This window comes from Pithys albifrons, chromosome 16 (genome assembly GCF_047495875.1).
Source record: "Pithys albifrons albifrons isolate INPA30051 chromosome 16, PitAlb_v1, whole genome shotgun sequence".
Classification (NCBI taxonomy): domain Eukaryota; kingdom Metazoa; phylum Chordata; class Aves; order Passeriformes; family Thamnophilidae; genus Pithys; species Pithys albifrons.
This window is the reverse complement of record NC_092473.1, coordinates 233,963-246,687: the sequence shown is the minus strand read 5'-3', so window position 1 is coordinate 246,687 and position 12,725 is coordinate 233,963. Positions and strand designations below refer to the sequence as shown.

The 12,725-nt window shown below is 43.8% G+C and overlaps 1 protein-coding gene across 1 annotated transcript in view; it reads right to left on the bottom strand.

The window, feature by feature from the left end:
• Positions 1 to 12,641, bottom strand: part of DNAAF8 (dynein axonemal assembly factor 8) — a 103,280-nt gene extending 90,639 nt beyond the window's left edge. The window contains 6 exon segments of the mRNA XM_071571512.1: positions 54 to 192; positions 548 to 644; positions 5,760 to 6,248; positions 7,248 to 7,361; positions 10,710 to 10,869; positions 12,077 to 12,641. Of these exon segments, the coding sequence (XP_071427613.1) occupies positions 54 to 192; positions 548 to 644; positions 5,760 to 6,248; positions 7,248 to 7,361; positions 10,710 to 10,856 (986 nt within the window). The 5' untranslated portion in view covers positions 10,857 to 10,869; positions 12,077 to 12,641.
• Positions 12,642 to 12,725: the final 84 nt, after the last annotated feature.

Sequence of the window (12,725 nt, the reverse complement as noted above, 5' to 3'; positions counted from 1 at the left end):
TATCCCTACTGGCAGCCAGGATTACCTGAGCTGTATGACAGAGAAAGACCTACTTATTGTCCTGCCGTTCTTGAAAGGAGCAGAGCTTGGCTGACAGCCACCTGCAGAGAGGAGACACTGTCTTGGACTGCCTGGCACACAGCTCTCCCAGCTCTTCCAGGAGCTCATTCTCAGACTTCCTCCTGAAGGTCTCTATGGAAGAGCAACAAAAGGAATATCCAGTCGTAGTCCTCTGCCATGGGATACCAAATATACGCGTTACTCATTCTCACACTGTCCCTTTTCCTACAGCCTGTCAGTAGGGGAAGGGTAAAGATAATATTGGCATCTGGCTCTGACTCCCTTCAAACCTTCATCCACAAAGCACTGGCTTCAGGCTTGAAACCTTGAGGGAAGCTAGTTAAACATGTTTTAGAGGCCCTAAAAGACCCCACTATGATTTCAACATTCAAAATTATGCTGCAGGGAATGATTTAAACACAGGAACCTGAGTTTTATTTATTTTTATACACTTTAAGCAAAGTTGGTATTAATTTAGTAATATTACCATAGTCTGCTGAGGAGAAAGCAACTTCTGAATGAGTGTTATGTCCCTGCTGCTCCAGCTCCTCAGAATTCTTGACTAGATCCCATGTCTCGATATTCTGAAAGAAGACAACAGAAAAAAGTCCATCCTTAACTTCACTGCCAGTTTGCTTTCAGCAGCTCCAGAAGGAATTGCTGTATGGAAAGGAATGATTTATTATACGCCTTTGGACAGTGCATCTCTCCAGCTGCTTCATCTACTTCTGCTGAGGTTTTTTCGCCAAGAATCATGAACCCTTTTGAAAAAGGCTACAAAAAAATCCCTGGAGACAGTGAAACAGACTGAAAATGGCCTGATTGAAGACCAAGCATATGTATTCTGATTCGGAACAATGCTGAAAACTTCTAACTGCCACTCACAGGAGAAGAAATTCTGGCTTTTCAGGTTTTGAGATGAGGCTCTGAGTCTCTGCCTCCCCCTCCTACTTTTGACCACAATAAATTCACATGCCTCTAGGTATAGTCAGCAAGCTCAGGTACAGATGCAATCTCCCAGCTGCTTATCCCACAGTGAATATAAGATCATCTATTTGATTGCTAGGAATACCACATACCTGGCTCAGGGCACACTCACACTGGTCACTCAAGTATTAGAACCAGGCTGTTATGACCAGTCCACATGCATTTAAAACTCTGACTGCTTTCCCCTCTGAACATTAGTTGAAATTGAAGGTTTAATTAAAAATATTAACATCCATCTGAAATACCATCACCAGAACTTAGAAGTACTCATGAGTTTTTTTTAAAGGAAGGGAGCTGTCAGTTGTGGCAATGATGTCACAACTACAACAAACGTGTTTCTCACAACCACCCACAGGTTTTAGAAAGCAGATGTAGATTCCAAACCCAGAAGTTTCACCTTGTAAAACCTGTCATTTGCCTCCCCCGTTTCAGAGAAGATTCTTCCTCCTTGCTGAGCAATAAATCTGCATACACACCTGAACCCTGACTAGATCTATTCTAACATTACACACGGCAACTGGTGAAAGATGAAAGTCTGATGAGAGTCGCAAGCTGAAGTCTCTCACCAACACAAAGCTAATATTGGTCCAACAATGCCATTATTTATTGGTCTGGAACAGTGAGAAAGGACTGACGACTGAGAACCACATCATAGGTCACACAGATGCTGTTTTATCAAACATCCTGAAGAGAAAGACAACATATACATCAATTTTATTATGATACAGTAAAACTAAGATCCTTTTTCAATAATAGTGCTGAAATATAAACCATTACTGAAATATAAACCATTACTATAACAAAGATCAAACTACTATCTAACTCACTTTATTAAAGCTTTAGACTCCTAAGTCTTACTAGGAACAGCACTGTCAGAAGGTACTGGACAAGGTCCAGAAGAAGTGAAGATTTGCAAATTCCATTTTTAATACCAAAAGGAAAAATAAAATGAATTGACAGGAATCAGGAAGAAACTGTATATTAGTTTTAACAACCCACATAACTGAGGTACCTTGCTGAACTGGGAAGCCCAACCACCTTCCAAATCACAGTGAGAGTGTACTGAGCCTGGTCTCAGTACTCACCCAGAACCATCAGCTCACTGAAGTCACTGATATCAAACAGGTTCTGAAAGGCAAATCATGCCTCCTGAATTAACACAGCAACTGATTTATATGAGGTTAGAGGGGAATTAAAGCCTGAACCACTTGAAAAAGACCCCCTTCAATGATGCTGCACAATTTAACACACAGGCAAGCAGCTGCATTCTTTGTCTGTACTGGAACAGCTGTAACATCAAAAAGTATATTTTGTGAATGTAGATGAAAGGGGAAAGGAAATATCTGTAGTCTGTCCTACGGAAGGCTTTGAACAGAAATATCAGGTCATGTTCTGTGCTGATTAAGTCTAATGAACTAAAAAATCAACAGAGGATGTGGGGGAGAACAGAGAACACCTGCAAAGAATGAAAACTTTCAGGTGAGCCTTTGGGAATAATCCTGGGTTGAAAGATATCAAAGAGGAGGTTCTAGTTTTGTCTTCACGGAAAAGAAGAAAAAAAAGAAAAAAATGGTTAAAATGCAAGGCCTCACAGTGTGTGAACTCGTCGTAAATAGGCAAGACGTAGAACTGAGTTTGTTAAGCTACTAAAAGCTTGAAACAGACCTTTGGTTTATTGCTGACATGAAGGATTCTAAGAGATGCTTTGACAGTGCAGTTTCAGACTGATAAGAAAAATAATGAGTCAGAAGTACAGGACCAAAGTAACTTAAAAGAAATTGCTAAAGCTGGAACTGAAAGTACGTGAAAGAATTGCTAGAGGTGAAACTAAAAGTAACTTGGAAAAACTCTTAAGTTGAAACTGCAACTTGATTTACTGCTGATGTGTCAGTTACTAATCGCCTGCTCCCTCCCAGTAATGAGACCTTGGGATAGAGAGGAGTATAAGGAAGAAATTCTTAGTTATCTTCATGAAAAAAGAATGCTTAAAGTGCACAGACAAATGCTTTTATATAAGCTGCTTTTAAGGTAGAGACTTTGATGGACCCTGGAAGTTTTAAAGGGTTGAAAAAGCCACAGATTTCTTAACGATGTGAAGATTGCTAAGGAATTTTCTTTTGCTTAAGAAAACAAACTCACCTACGCTGGACAGACAGCAGGAGAAGAAGACGGTTTTATTGCCGCTATAAAGAGATTTATGACCTTCTGAGCCTGCCAAAAGCTCTGAGTTATCAGAAAACTGCTCTTTTGGTTCTGTGTTACTCAGTTTTTTCACTCCGAGGGACTGCAGAAGTTTATTTACAGCTGGTTTGCAACTTTGCTGATACGAGGAAATTTTTGCTGTGCAATTTCACGATGGGGGCGCCTCCTCCGCGGCGGGGGGCGGGAACCACGAGAGCTTTGCAGCACGTCATCAAACTGCCTGTCACACGCGTCAGTTCTCGCAAGGCATGTCTGGGACTGAAGTCCAAATGAACATTGGACCATCGGACGGACTCAAAGGTTATCAGGGTAGCAAAAGCTGAACGGACTGACTTTAACACACGGCAGCTGAATGCAGACACCTCAAGCACTGAGATGAAAGATCTGAAGTAAATCATGAAAAGACGAGACTGCAACATCTCTCGGAACAAAGAAGAGAGCAACAGAAAAGCCTACAAGAAATCCCATTCTGAATCAATTCCTCTGTTAACTGGACTCTTGTTAAAAAGATACAGAGTATTATAAGCATTTAATAATTTGGAGAAAAGTTTCTATTTTTGCCTCCACAGGTTGAAGTCAGCAATGGACATGAACAGCAGTTCCTCTCACTGAGTCAGATCAGTCAGTAGCACATTTGAAAATGGAACAAGTTTTCCTAAAATTTCAACAGAGTTCAAGAAATTAGACTTTAAATTGGATGCCTGAGATTCAAATCCATAACACTGGGTGGCAATTGATGTATTTACATCTGTGTTATTAGGCATTTTCAAAGAGCTTTTGCAGTTTTAGGAGTACCAAAGCAAATTGAAATGGATGTTGGTCCTTCTTATAAAGAGAAGGAACAAAATTTTTTAAACAATGAAGTGTTGCTCAGGTTACTGGAATCCCTCACTGTTAATAATGTGAACATCTGGGACCAAATCTATGCATACTTACTGCAAGTAACACAAGAACTACAAGAGTTAGACTGGTTAAGGTCTGTTCTTTTAGATAAAGAAGGTTAATGCAACATAACTAGTTTATAGAAATAATATTGTTTGGTGTGGTTGTATTTCTGTTAAGATTTTTAAGTCTTTTGGTGACATTACTTACAGGAATGTCTTTTATTTGTTAAGAAAATTAAGATGTTAAGTAAATAGAATAAGGTTTTTAATTTGTTAAAAAGAAGTTAAGTAAGCAGAGTAACGTTACTTTAGTGAAAAGTTAAGGTGTTAGTTGAGTAAGCAGAGCAGTGTTAATCTGGTAGAAGGTTAAGATACTAGTTAAGTAAAACAGAGTAATGCTACATTTATAGTTTTCAGTGCACTGTTAACAGATACTGTTAGTAAATAGAGTTAGATATGCTACATTACAGAACAGAACAGCAATTAACTTTCTGTTACTGGTTCAAGATAATGAATAAAGATTTTGAAAGCATGTGTTGTATGAATTGAAAAAAAAAAGAAAAAAGAAAAAAGAGGAAAATTGAGAGTGAGAGTGAATGAAAGAGTGAATGATGAAGGTAGCTAAACAAATTGCTTCAAGATGGAATATAGATGGATTATAACTGAAAGGTTTTTATCTGTGGTGAAGATTGCATTGTAGATTTTTATGATTGTGACATTTGTGCTGTGGTTAACATCAGGTGCAGGTGGTCTTCTGCTAAGAGCCCTGCAGAAGACTCCTGCAGTCATTTTTGTAGCACGATTACAGAGAGGGGGAATTGGGGTGACAGTGTGTGTGGATCTCTTAAGGTCTGAGGTGATGGATGAGTGCATCCTTATGGACCAGAGAACCACCTGTAGAATGTGAGATGCCTAGTAACAAGTAAAATCTCTCCATGTATGTGAGGTGAACTACTGACCAATAGTGTGCTGGCATGTTATATACAGGAGTAGATAAAAGTGAAGCTGTTACTAAAATAAAGTCCTTTGTCTTCAGTGAGCCTTCTGATCCCACTGTAGCCTGAGCTGTCTCTGCCTCCTCGACCGCCACTAAGCTAATCTACATTACCCCAGTAAAGGGTGACCCAGTAACAGGAAGATCTATAACTATAGTACTAAAGAGAACCACTTCTCCGAGCTGGGCCACTTCCCAGTTAACACACAAGCTGGTCATTCCACAGAACTAAGGACCTGCCTTAGGTGGAAGAGATTTAGGACTTCAGAACAACCCTAACCATCTTCTCATCTTCAGCACTACAGAAAGACCAGACACTTAAGGCCAGAAAGTCCCCTTTTTTTATATCAAGTCTGCCTGGAAGCAGAAGAGTTCACTGTTTTTCAAGGCACAGATGCTGTGGTTGGCCTTCCTGAACAGTTCCATGCTGCCATGCTGCTGATCCGTGGGTTTTGCCTCCAATAAGGACCTGTAAAGACAGCTCTGAGGCAGCTTTTGGTAGCTTGTAAAACACATACCCTCTGTGTGTGCAGAAGTTGGCACTTCAGTTCCTTGCTTTAGTAGGACTCTGTATGAACTGTGGCCCCACCCCACAAGCAGCACCCCCAGAGCTGGGTCCTGGGGCCACCTACCTGCGATGACAAAGTGGGGAGTTCTCCAAGGTGCTCATCTGAGGAGATTTCTCCCTTTCTTTCTAGAATGTTGTTGATGCCACAGGAGGGAGGTTTGACATCCTGCTCTGTGTGGCCCGATGATGGCTTCAAAATGATTTTGGAGAGTATCTTTGCCTCTATCAGCTTTTTTCTCTCATTTTTACTGTACAGCTCTTCCACAAACAATGCCGTATTAAGCCACAAGTTTTCTGTTTGCCTGGCCTGCCTCCTGCCCAGTTCTTTCTCTTCAAGGTGATCCGTGGAATTGGCAAGAGACTCTTCAAGAACAGCTCCCTTTTTGTTTGGCATTTCTTCAGTCTGGCTGGCAAGACTGAAAGTCTCATCTTTAATCATTTGTACATCTTCTTTTGCAATGACTTGGGCACCATATGTTTCTTCCCGAAAGACAAAACTTTCCAGGTCTCTGCTCCAGATCTCCCATGGTTGTCTTTCTGTTTCCTGGTTTTGCTAAAGGTAGAGAAAGCACAAAAGTGCAGAAAGTCATATCTCCCTGAGCTTTAGAAGCAGATAATAAACCAAAACAAAGTGATTGGAACACAACAGCTCCAAATCAGGCACCATATGGAAACAACCCACACTGTATCCATCATGTAAAAAACACTAAGACTGTTCAGTTTTCAGAAACTCTAATTTCAGGAAGTGCTAAACATCCTTGAAATTACTTTTCCTTACACATGCTCATTACAGGACATCTCTCACACCAAGATAAATAACTGAGAAAAAGCAAAACACTACTAGTTTTCCCATGATGGAACAGTAGGGTCAGCTGGCTCCTTTTCCAGCTTCCCATGATGGCTGATCTTCCAGGGATGAGATGCTCCACCCCTGACAGTGTTCAAGGCCAGGCTGGACAGGGCTTGGAGCAACCTGGTCTAGTGGAAGGTGTCCCTAGAGGGGGTTGGAACGCGATGAGCTCCAAGTCCGTTCCAACCCAAACCATTCCAATGTTCTATGAATTTATCTTCAACACTGCAGGAGCAAAGTAATAATTTTCTCCAAGAAAAGCTACTCAAGGAATAAACTTCATACTTGTCCCCTTTCTGCTCTGTCCTAAAGAATTCTTCATTTTCTAGACACATAAAATGGGAGTTGAAATGATTTGTAACCCTGAAAAATTCAGGTATCAATCCACAGGTTTAGCATGCATGGCTAATGCACTGGAAAAACAAACAGCAAAAGGATAACAAAAATTGCCAAGAGAAAGGACAAAAAAGGTTCTCAAGAACAGAGAAAACTTTAAAGAGTGGTTGTATAAAGAGAAAGAAAGATCTAGTTTCTAGTGGGAGAAAGTGCGGGTGACTAAGCTTTTCCATCACACAGTTCAGTCAAATAGGTCCAACACCAGCAGCTGCCCACACTGGAGGCAGCCAGAAGAGAGGGGTGACAGGAGTACAGCCTCCACACAACAGTCAGACAGGAGTACAGCCTCCACACAACAGTCACAACCTGCACATTGGAGTCTTCCAGGGAAAACATCATCAGTTCCTCTGACAGGTCAGGAACTAAGTTTGGCAGCTCCCTCTGGAAGATGAAAAGTTCCTCATCACTCTCACAATCAGACTGAAAACAAAAACAAAAAGAGAAATTAAACAGGAGACTATAATACTTGCCTGAATATCTGATTTGCAGTGACAACTCCCATGTTGTCACTACTTCAAGTGCCGAGACAAAAAGTTTCTTTGCAGTTCACACCTTCACTAGACAGTCCAGTAGCCCAACTGTCATCAAGCCAGGCTGTCTCACAGCTGCCCAACGTTTGAGCAAGCTACAATTGTAAAAACCATGTGAAACGTTGAATTTCCATGAAGGTTGATGACAAACATCCTGCTGAGCAAAGCACTGACAAGAGCGGGAAGTTCTCTGACTCCCAAGTGATTCTCTGTATTGCCTCATTTACCATCTGAATGGCAAGAGCAGGATTGCTCACTGTTTACAAGGGCCTGGAGTGCCAGGACAAGGGGGAATCGCTTCCCACTGCCAGAGGGCAGGGTTAGATTAAATATTGGGAAGAAACTCTTCCCTGTCAGGGTGGGCAGGCCCTGGCACAGGTTGCCCAGACAAGCTGTGGCTGCCCCATCCCTGGGAGTGTCCAAGGCCAGGTTGGATGGGGCTTGGAGCAACCTGGGCTGGTGGAAGGTGTCCCTGCCCATGGCAGGGAGAGGGACTGGATGAGATTTAAGGTCCTTTTAACCCAAACCAATCTGCGATTCTGTGATTCTATGGAAGGCGAGCTCATGACTGGAAAGGTAAGGCCTCACCAGGCAAAGCCCAGTCCCACAGTACCCAAAAGGAACAAGCAGGAGAGACCAAGGGTACCAACAAGGATGTCAAAAATCCACATCCTAAGACAATATAGTAGTGATGAGGCAGGTCTGACATAAAGCCTGAAAGTCAATTCACAGCCGAAAGTCTAGTTCAGACAGAACCCATCACTTCTGCAACACAGCTCAGAAAGAGTGTGAAAGTTCAGATCTGAGCTTAAGTGGAGCTGTAGAGCATGTGGGTGAGAGCCCGGCTGAGGACAGGCAGGGCCATGAAGGCTTTTTATTGCAACATGGACCCTGACATTCACTATTCAAAATGCAAACAGCATCTGTGGTTGGCTGGTCAGTATTTAAATTGCTTTGAATATTCCCTTTCTAAACATAAGATACGCATTGGAGATGAATTCTTATGCATAGACACCAAGGGGAGATTAAGCACCACCTCAGGAGTCAGGACACAGCTTTCCTGCTTGTCCCTTTTGCAAGTGTGCATTTTCAGGAATTCACAGTGGAGAATTCTCTCTGGTATCTAACTTTTCTTAACATGAAGCAAACTCCAACAGAACATCTTTCCTCTTAATAAATTGCATATTAGGGTAATGAAAGTACTTCAGGGCATAGAACACATTTGTCAGTGCTGTTTTCAGAGGCAGGAGCAGAGCACATTCAGGTCACAGATCTTGGATGCATAAATGGATCTTCACGCACATGGGAATCGCTCGGACAAAGGTGCAGCACTGGAACTGTGGGCTCAGCAGGACAAGGATTATACAACCAGATCTGCTGAATGCAAATGCAGTGCCAAATAGATTGCCTCGGCCCCATCAGGAAGAATTTTTTAATAGAAACAAAGCTGAGTGTGATTTGGAGTTACACAATGATATTTGGCACCAAAGTATGGAGCTGTTCCTCCTTCTTAACCTTATTGTACAATTACACAACAAGGAAGCCCACAAGTAATTGCAGTGTTGGGTGTTAATTTAGACTACACAGACACATTAAAATGCAATAGTTGTTTTAAATAACTAAACCAGAGTGTAGGTAGAGGGGAACTGAGATACAGTGAGGCAAAGTGGTTTGTTCACCACAGTAGTGACAGATCCAGGTGCAGAAACCAAGTCATGGTTGAATAAGAAGTGATAAATAGCCCTTGGAGGCATTTCCTTCACTGCCCACAAGACTCCCCTTATACCATTAATGGCCACACTACACTGGAATAAAACATATCCTTTGTGTGTTCAGAATTATTTTTTCAAGTTTATACACGTGTGAAAATCAACAACATATTTTGATTTGGACAAAAGGCCACTAATAATCAAGTCCTGAGACACTTTATCTGTTCAGGAAACTCAGTGCCAGAGCCTCTTAGACTAGAGTGGAAGGCACTTTTTTTATTTGCACTAAACTGATGCTGCATGTGAACAGAAATCTTGAGCAACCTGGCCCAGACCCAGCCAGTGAAAAACACGTAACAGTGAAGAATTCTGCACAATATCTCTCAGTCTCATGCTTTATATGAAAAGGTGTGTGGCATTATTCTTCTTTGCAGGTAAAACTGAAGTACAAAAGGGCAATGGGGCTTCTGGAGAATTACAGGTAGGAAAAAAATAGAATCCAGGACTGAAATATCTGCCAAAAGCTTTTTTGCAGTGGATCACCAAGTCTTCAGGAATATTGCTTTGCTGTAACCCTCACAGATAAAAAACTACACCAACAGGTCTACTGTCTGCAAGTATTATTGGAATGAATAGCATAATACTGTCAAGAGTAAAACAATATAATTTCTTTGTAAATCAGCAGGATGCTGCTTTCCCATCAAATTTTTGACTAAACAAACTAAAAAAAGTGTGGGTTCTTTCTCTAAGACACCCACTGCTCTCCTCCCCTGGAAATACTTATCTGGAGAATCACAGACAGGTTTGGTTCAGAAGTGACCTTGAAGCTCATCCAGTCCTACCCCTGCCATGGGCAGGGACACCTTCCACCAGACCAGGCTGCTCCAAGCCCTGTCCAGCCTGGCCTTGGACACTCTCAGGGATGGGGCAGCCACAGCTTGTCTGGGCAACCTGTGCCAAGGCCTCACCACCCTGACAGGGAAGAGTTTCTTCCCAATATTTAATCTAACCCTGCCCTCTGGCAGGGAGAAGCCCTTGCCCTGTCCCTCCAGGCCCTTTTCCCAAGTCCCTCTCCAGCTCTCCTGAAGCCCCTGTAGGCACTGGAAGGGGCTCTAAGGTCCCCCAGAGCCTTCTCTTCTCCAGGCTGAACAATCTCAGCTCTCAGCCTTTCCTCACAGCAGAGGTGCTCTATCCCTCAGATCATCTTGGTGACCTCCCCTGGACTCTCCTAGAAGTCCATGTCCTTCCTGTGCTGGGAACCCTGGAGCTGAAGGCAGCACTGTATTTGGGTTCTCACCTGAGCAGTGGGTCAGGTTCCAAAGAACACACCGAGAGATGGCAATGACTCTCAGACACTTAAGGATAGTCCAGAAGGCCATGGATTAATGCACAGAGTTACACAGCCAGGACAGGCAACCCATCCAGGGTACCACATCAGCCACCCTGAAATGCCTGGCTAAGGTCACCTGCTCTTGCTTTTGAGAGATTTTTCTGAGGTGGTGAGAAGAAAGGCAGGGTGCAGTGCTTACTGTGGAGGAGTCAGAGTCCAGAGATGGGAGCTGGTCCTTCACTGCAGCAAGTATGGAGCCCCAGTGGGATGGTCTGTCACTCTGCACAGGAGCTGCAGGAGGCTCCTCTGGATGTTCAGCATCCTCACTTTGCCCTTCTGAGGCCATTGGAACAGTTTCCCTTCAACCAAATGAAACATGACCTTAAGGACACCTCATTAAAGAACACGAGGTAACATCAGTACAAAACAAGAACACGGCATGTGTAGTCAGGGCAGCAGAATTCCCAGTACTCCCAGGGGTTTCACTGTCAGCAAGGAATGATAAAAATCTGTGGTTTTGAGCTGTTTCTTCCCACCTGAGTTCAGAGACCCAAGAGCTTTCTGCCCTGATCACCACACACACACCAGGGGCAGCTGAGCCTCTCACTTATAGAGTACTTTTTGGGATTCTTAGCCAGACTGCTGTAACTGTGTTCTCTTAAAGCATGTTCCCATGTCCTTCCTCATGGAGGGAAGGAACACAACAAAGGCAGGCTGATGCCTCTGCACTCAGTTGGATTTCATTCCTCTTCCCTGTTTCCCTAACATTCCCCTCCTTACTGCTCAAATGATAGATAAAATGATGATAGTCACAGAATTCCAGCATGGTTTGGGTTGGAAGGGACCTTAAAGCTCATCTTGTTCAACCCCCTGCCACGGACAGGGACACCTTCCACTAGCCCAGGTTGCTCCAAGCCCCATCCAACCTGGCCTTGAATACTAGTTTACATTTGCTATTGTTTTCACTGAACTTTTAAACAAAAAAGTCTAGAGCTGATGGCACGTTTTCGGATTTTGACTTTTCAAAGTGTTTCTAAAATGGACTCTTCCTCCTGTTCCCTGATGTACATGAGCAGCTGAGAAAATATAGTAGAGGCTGTAGCTGTACTAAGAAGTTGGATAATTAATCCTCATGGAAAATCTTTACAATTTATGCCACAGTTGCATGGTTTTCTGGGCAAATGATTTCTGTTGGGCAGGAAAGGTTCAGAGGTTTCATAGAACACCCAGAATCGGAAGGGACGCACAAGGATCATCAAAGGTGTTGCTCAGGACTGAAATAACAGTTCAAGTGATGTCACAACTATTTGCATTGACATAGGCAATAAAAACCCTCAAAGCATGAAGTTAAACTCAGCTTATGCCCTGGGACATTTATAACTTGCAAATTGCCTCTGTAAATACTTTATAGTCTGTACTCACACAGTAGTTTTATTGGGACAACCCCTGAATTTGATTAAGGTCAGGAGGAGGAAAACCCCCAAAGCCGCAGTCCAGTGCCCTGACAGTGAGCTGAGGATGTTTAGGAAAAAACCTGGGGATAAAACAAACTGCTTGGTACAGTACCTCTGGTTATTTGAGAGATCAGAGTCCCAAAGATACGCACGTTACGCTGCATCTGACTTAGGAGCCAGCAAATGCAGCACCTTCTGTGGGAGCAAGCAGTGCTTAAAATAAAGACTTGTCAGCAATAACCACAACAGGCACTTTTCTGGAGGTATTGAGTAGAAGGTTGGACTTGATGGAGGTTCTTTTCCGGCCTCAATGACGATATGTTTCTAACTCAGACATAAAATCCTGAGCCTTTCCGTGTCACTAGAACTGACGTTTGCTGTCACACTCATCTCGGCAGAGCCGCTGGGAGGGTGCAGCTGAGCAGACACAGGCAATGGTGGGAGACAGAGATTGGTTCCAGAGAGACATTCAGGGGCGCGGGGCCGGGGATAAGCCACCGCAGCCCTGCCACAGCCCGGGGACGGGGACGGGGACGGGGACGGGGACGGGGACGGGGACGGGGACGGGGACGGGGACGGGCCCAGCCCGAGGGACCCCTCACAGCCCCCTATGGCGGCCGCGTGGCGCATGCGCATCGTTCCCCTGGTAACGCGGCTGCCTCGCCCGCGGCCCCGCTCCCCGCCCTCACTCACAGCACCCACCGCCCCGCTCAGCCCCGGCCCGGGGCCGGACCGCGGGCACGGCGAGCCGACAGCACCGG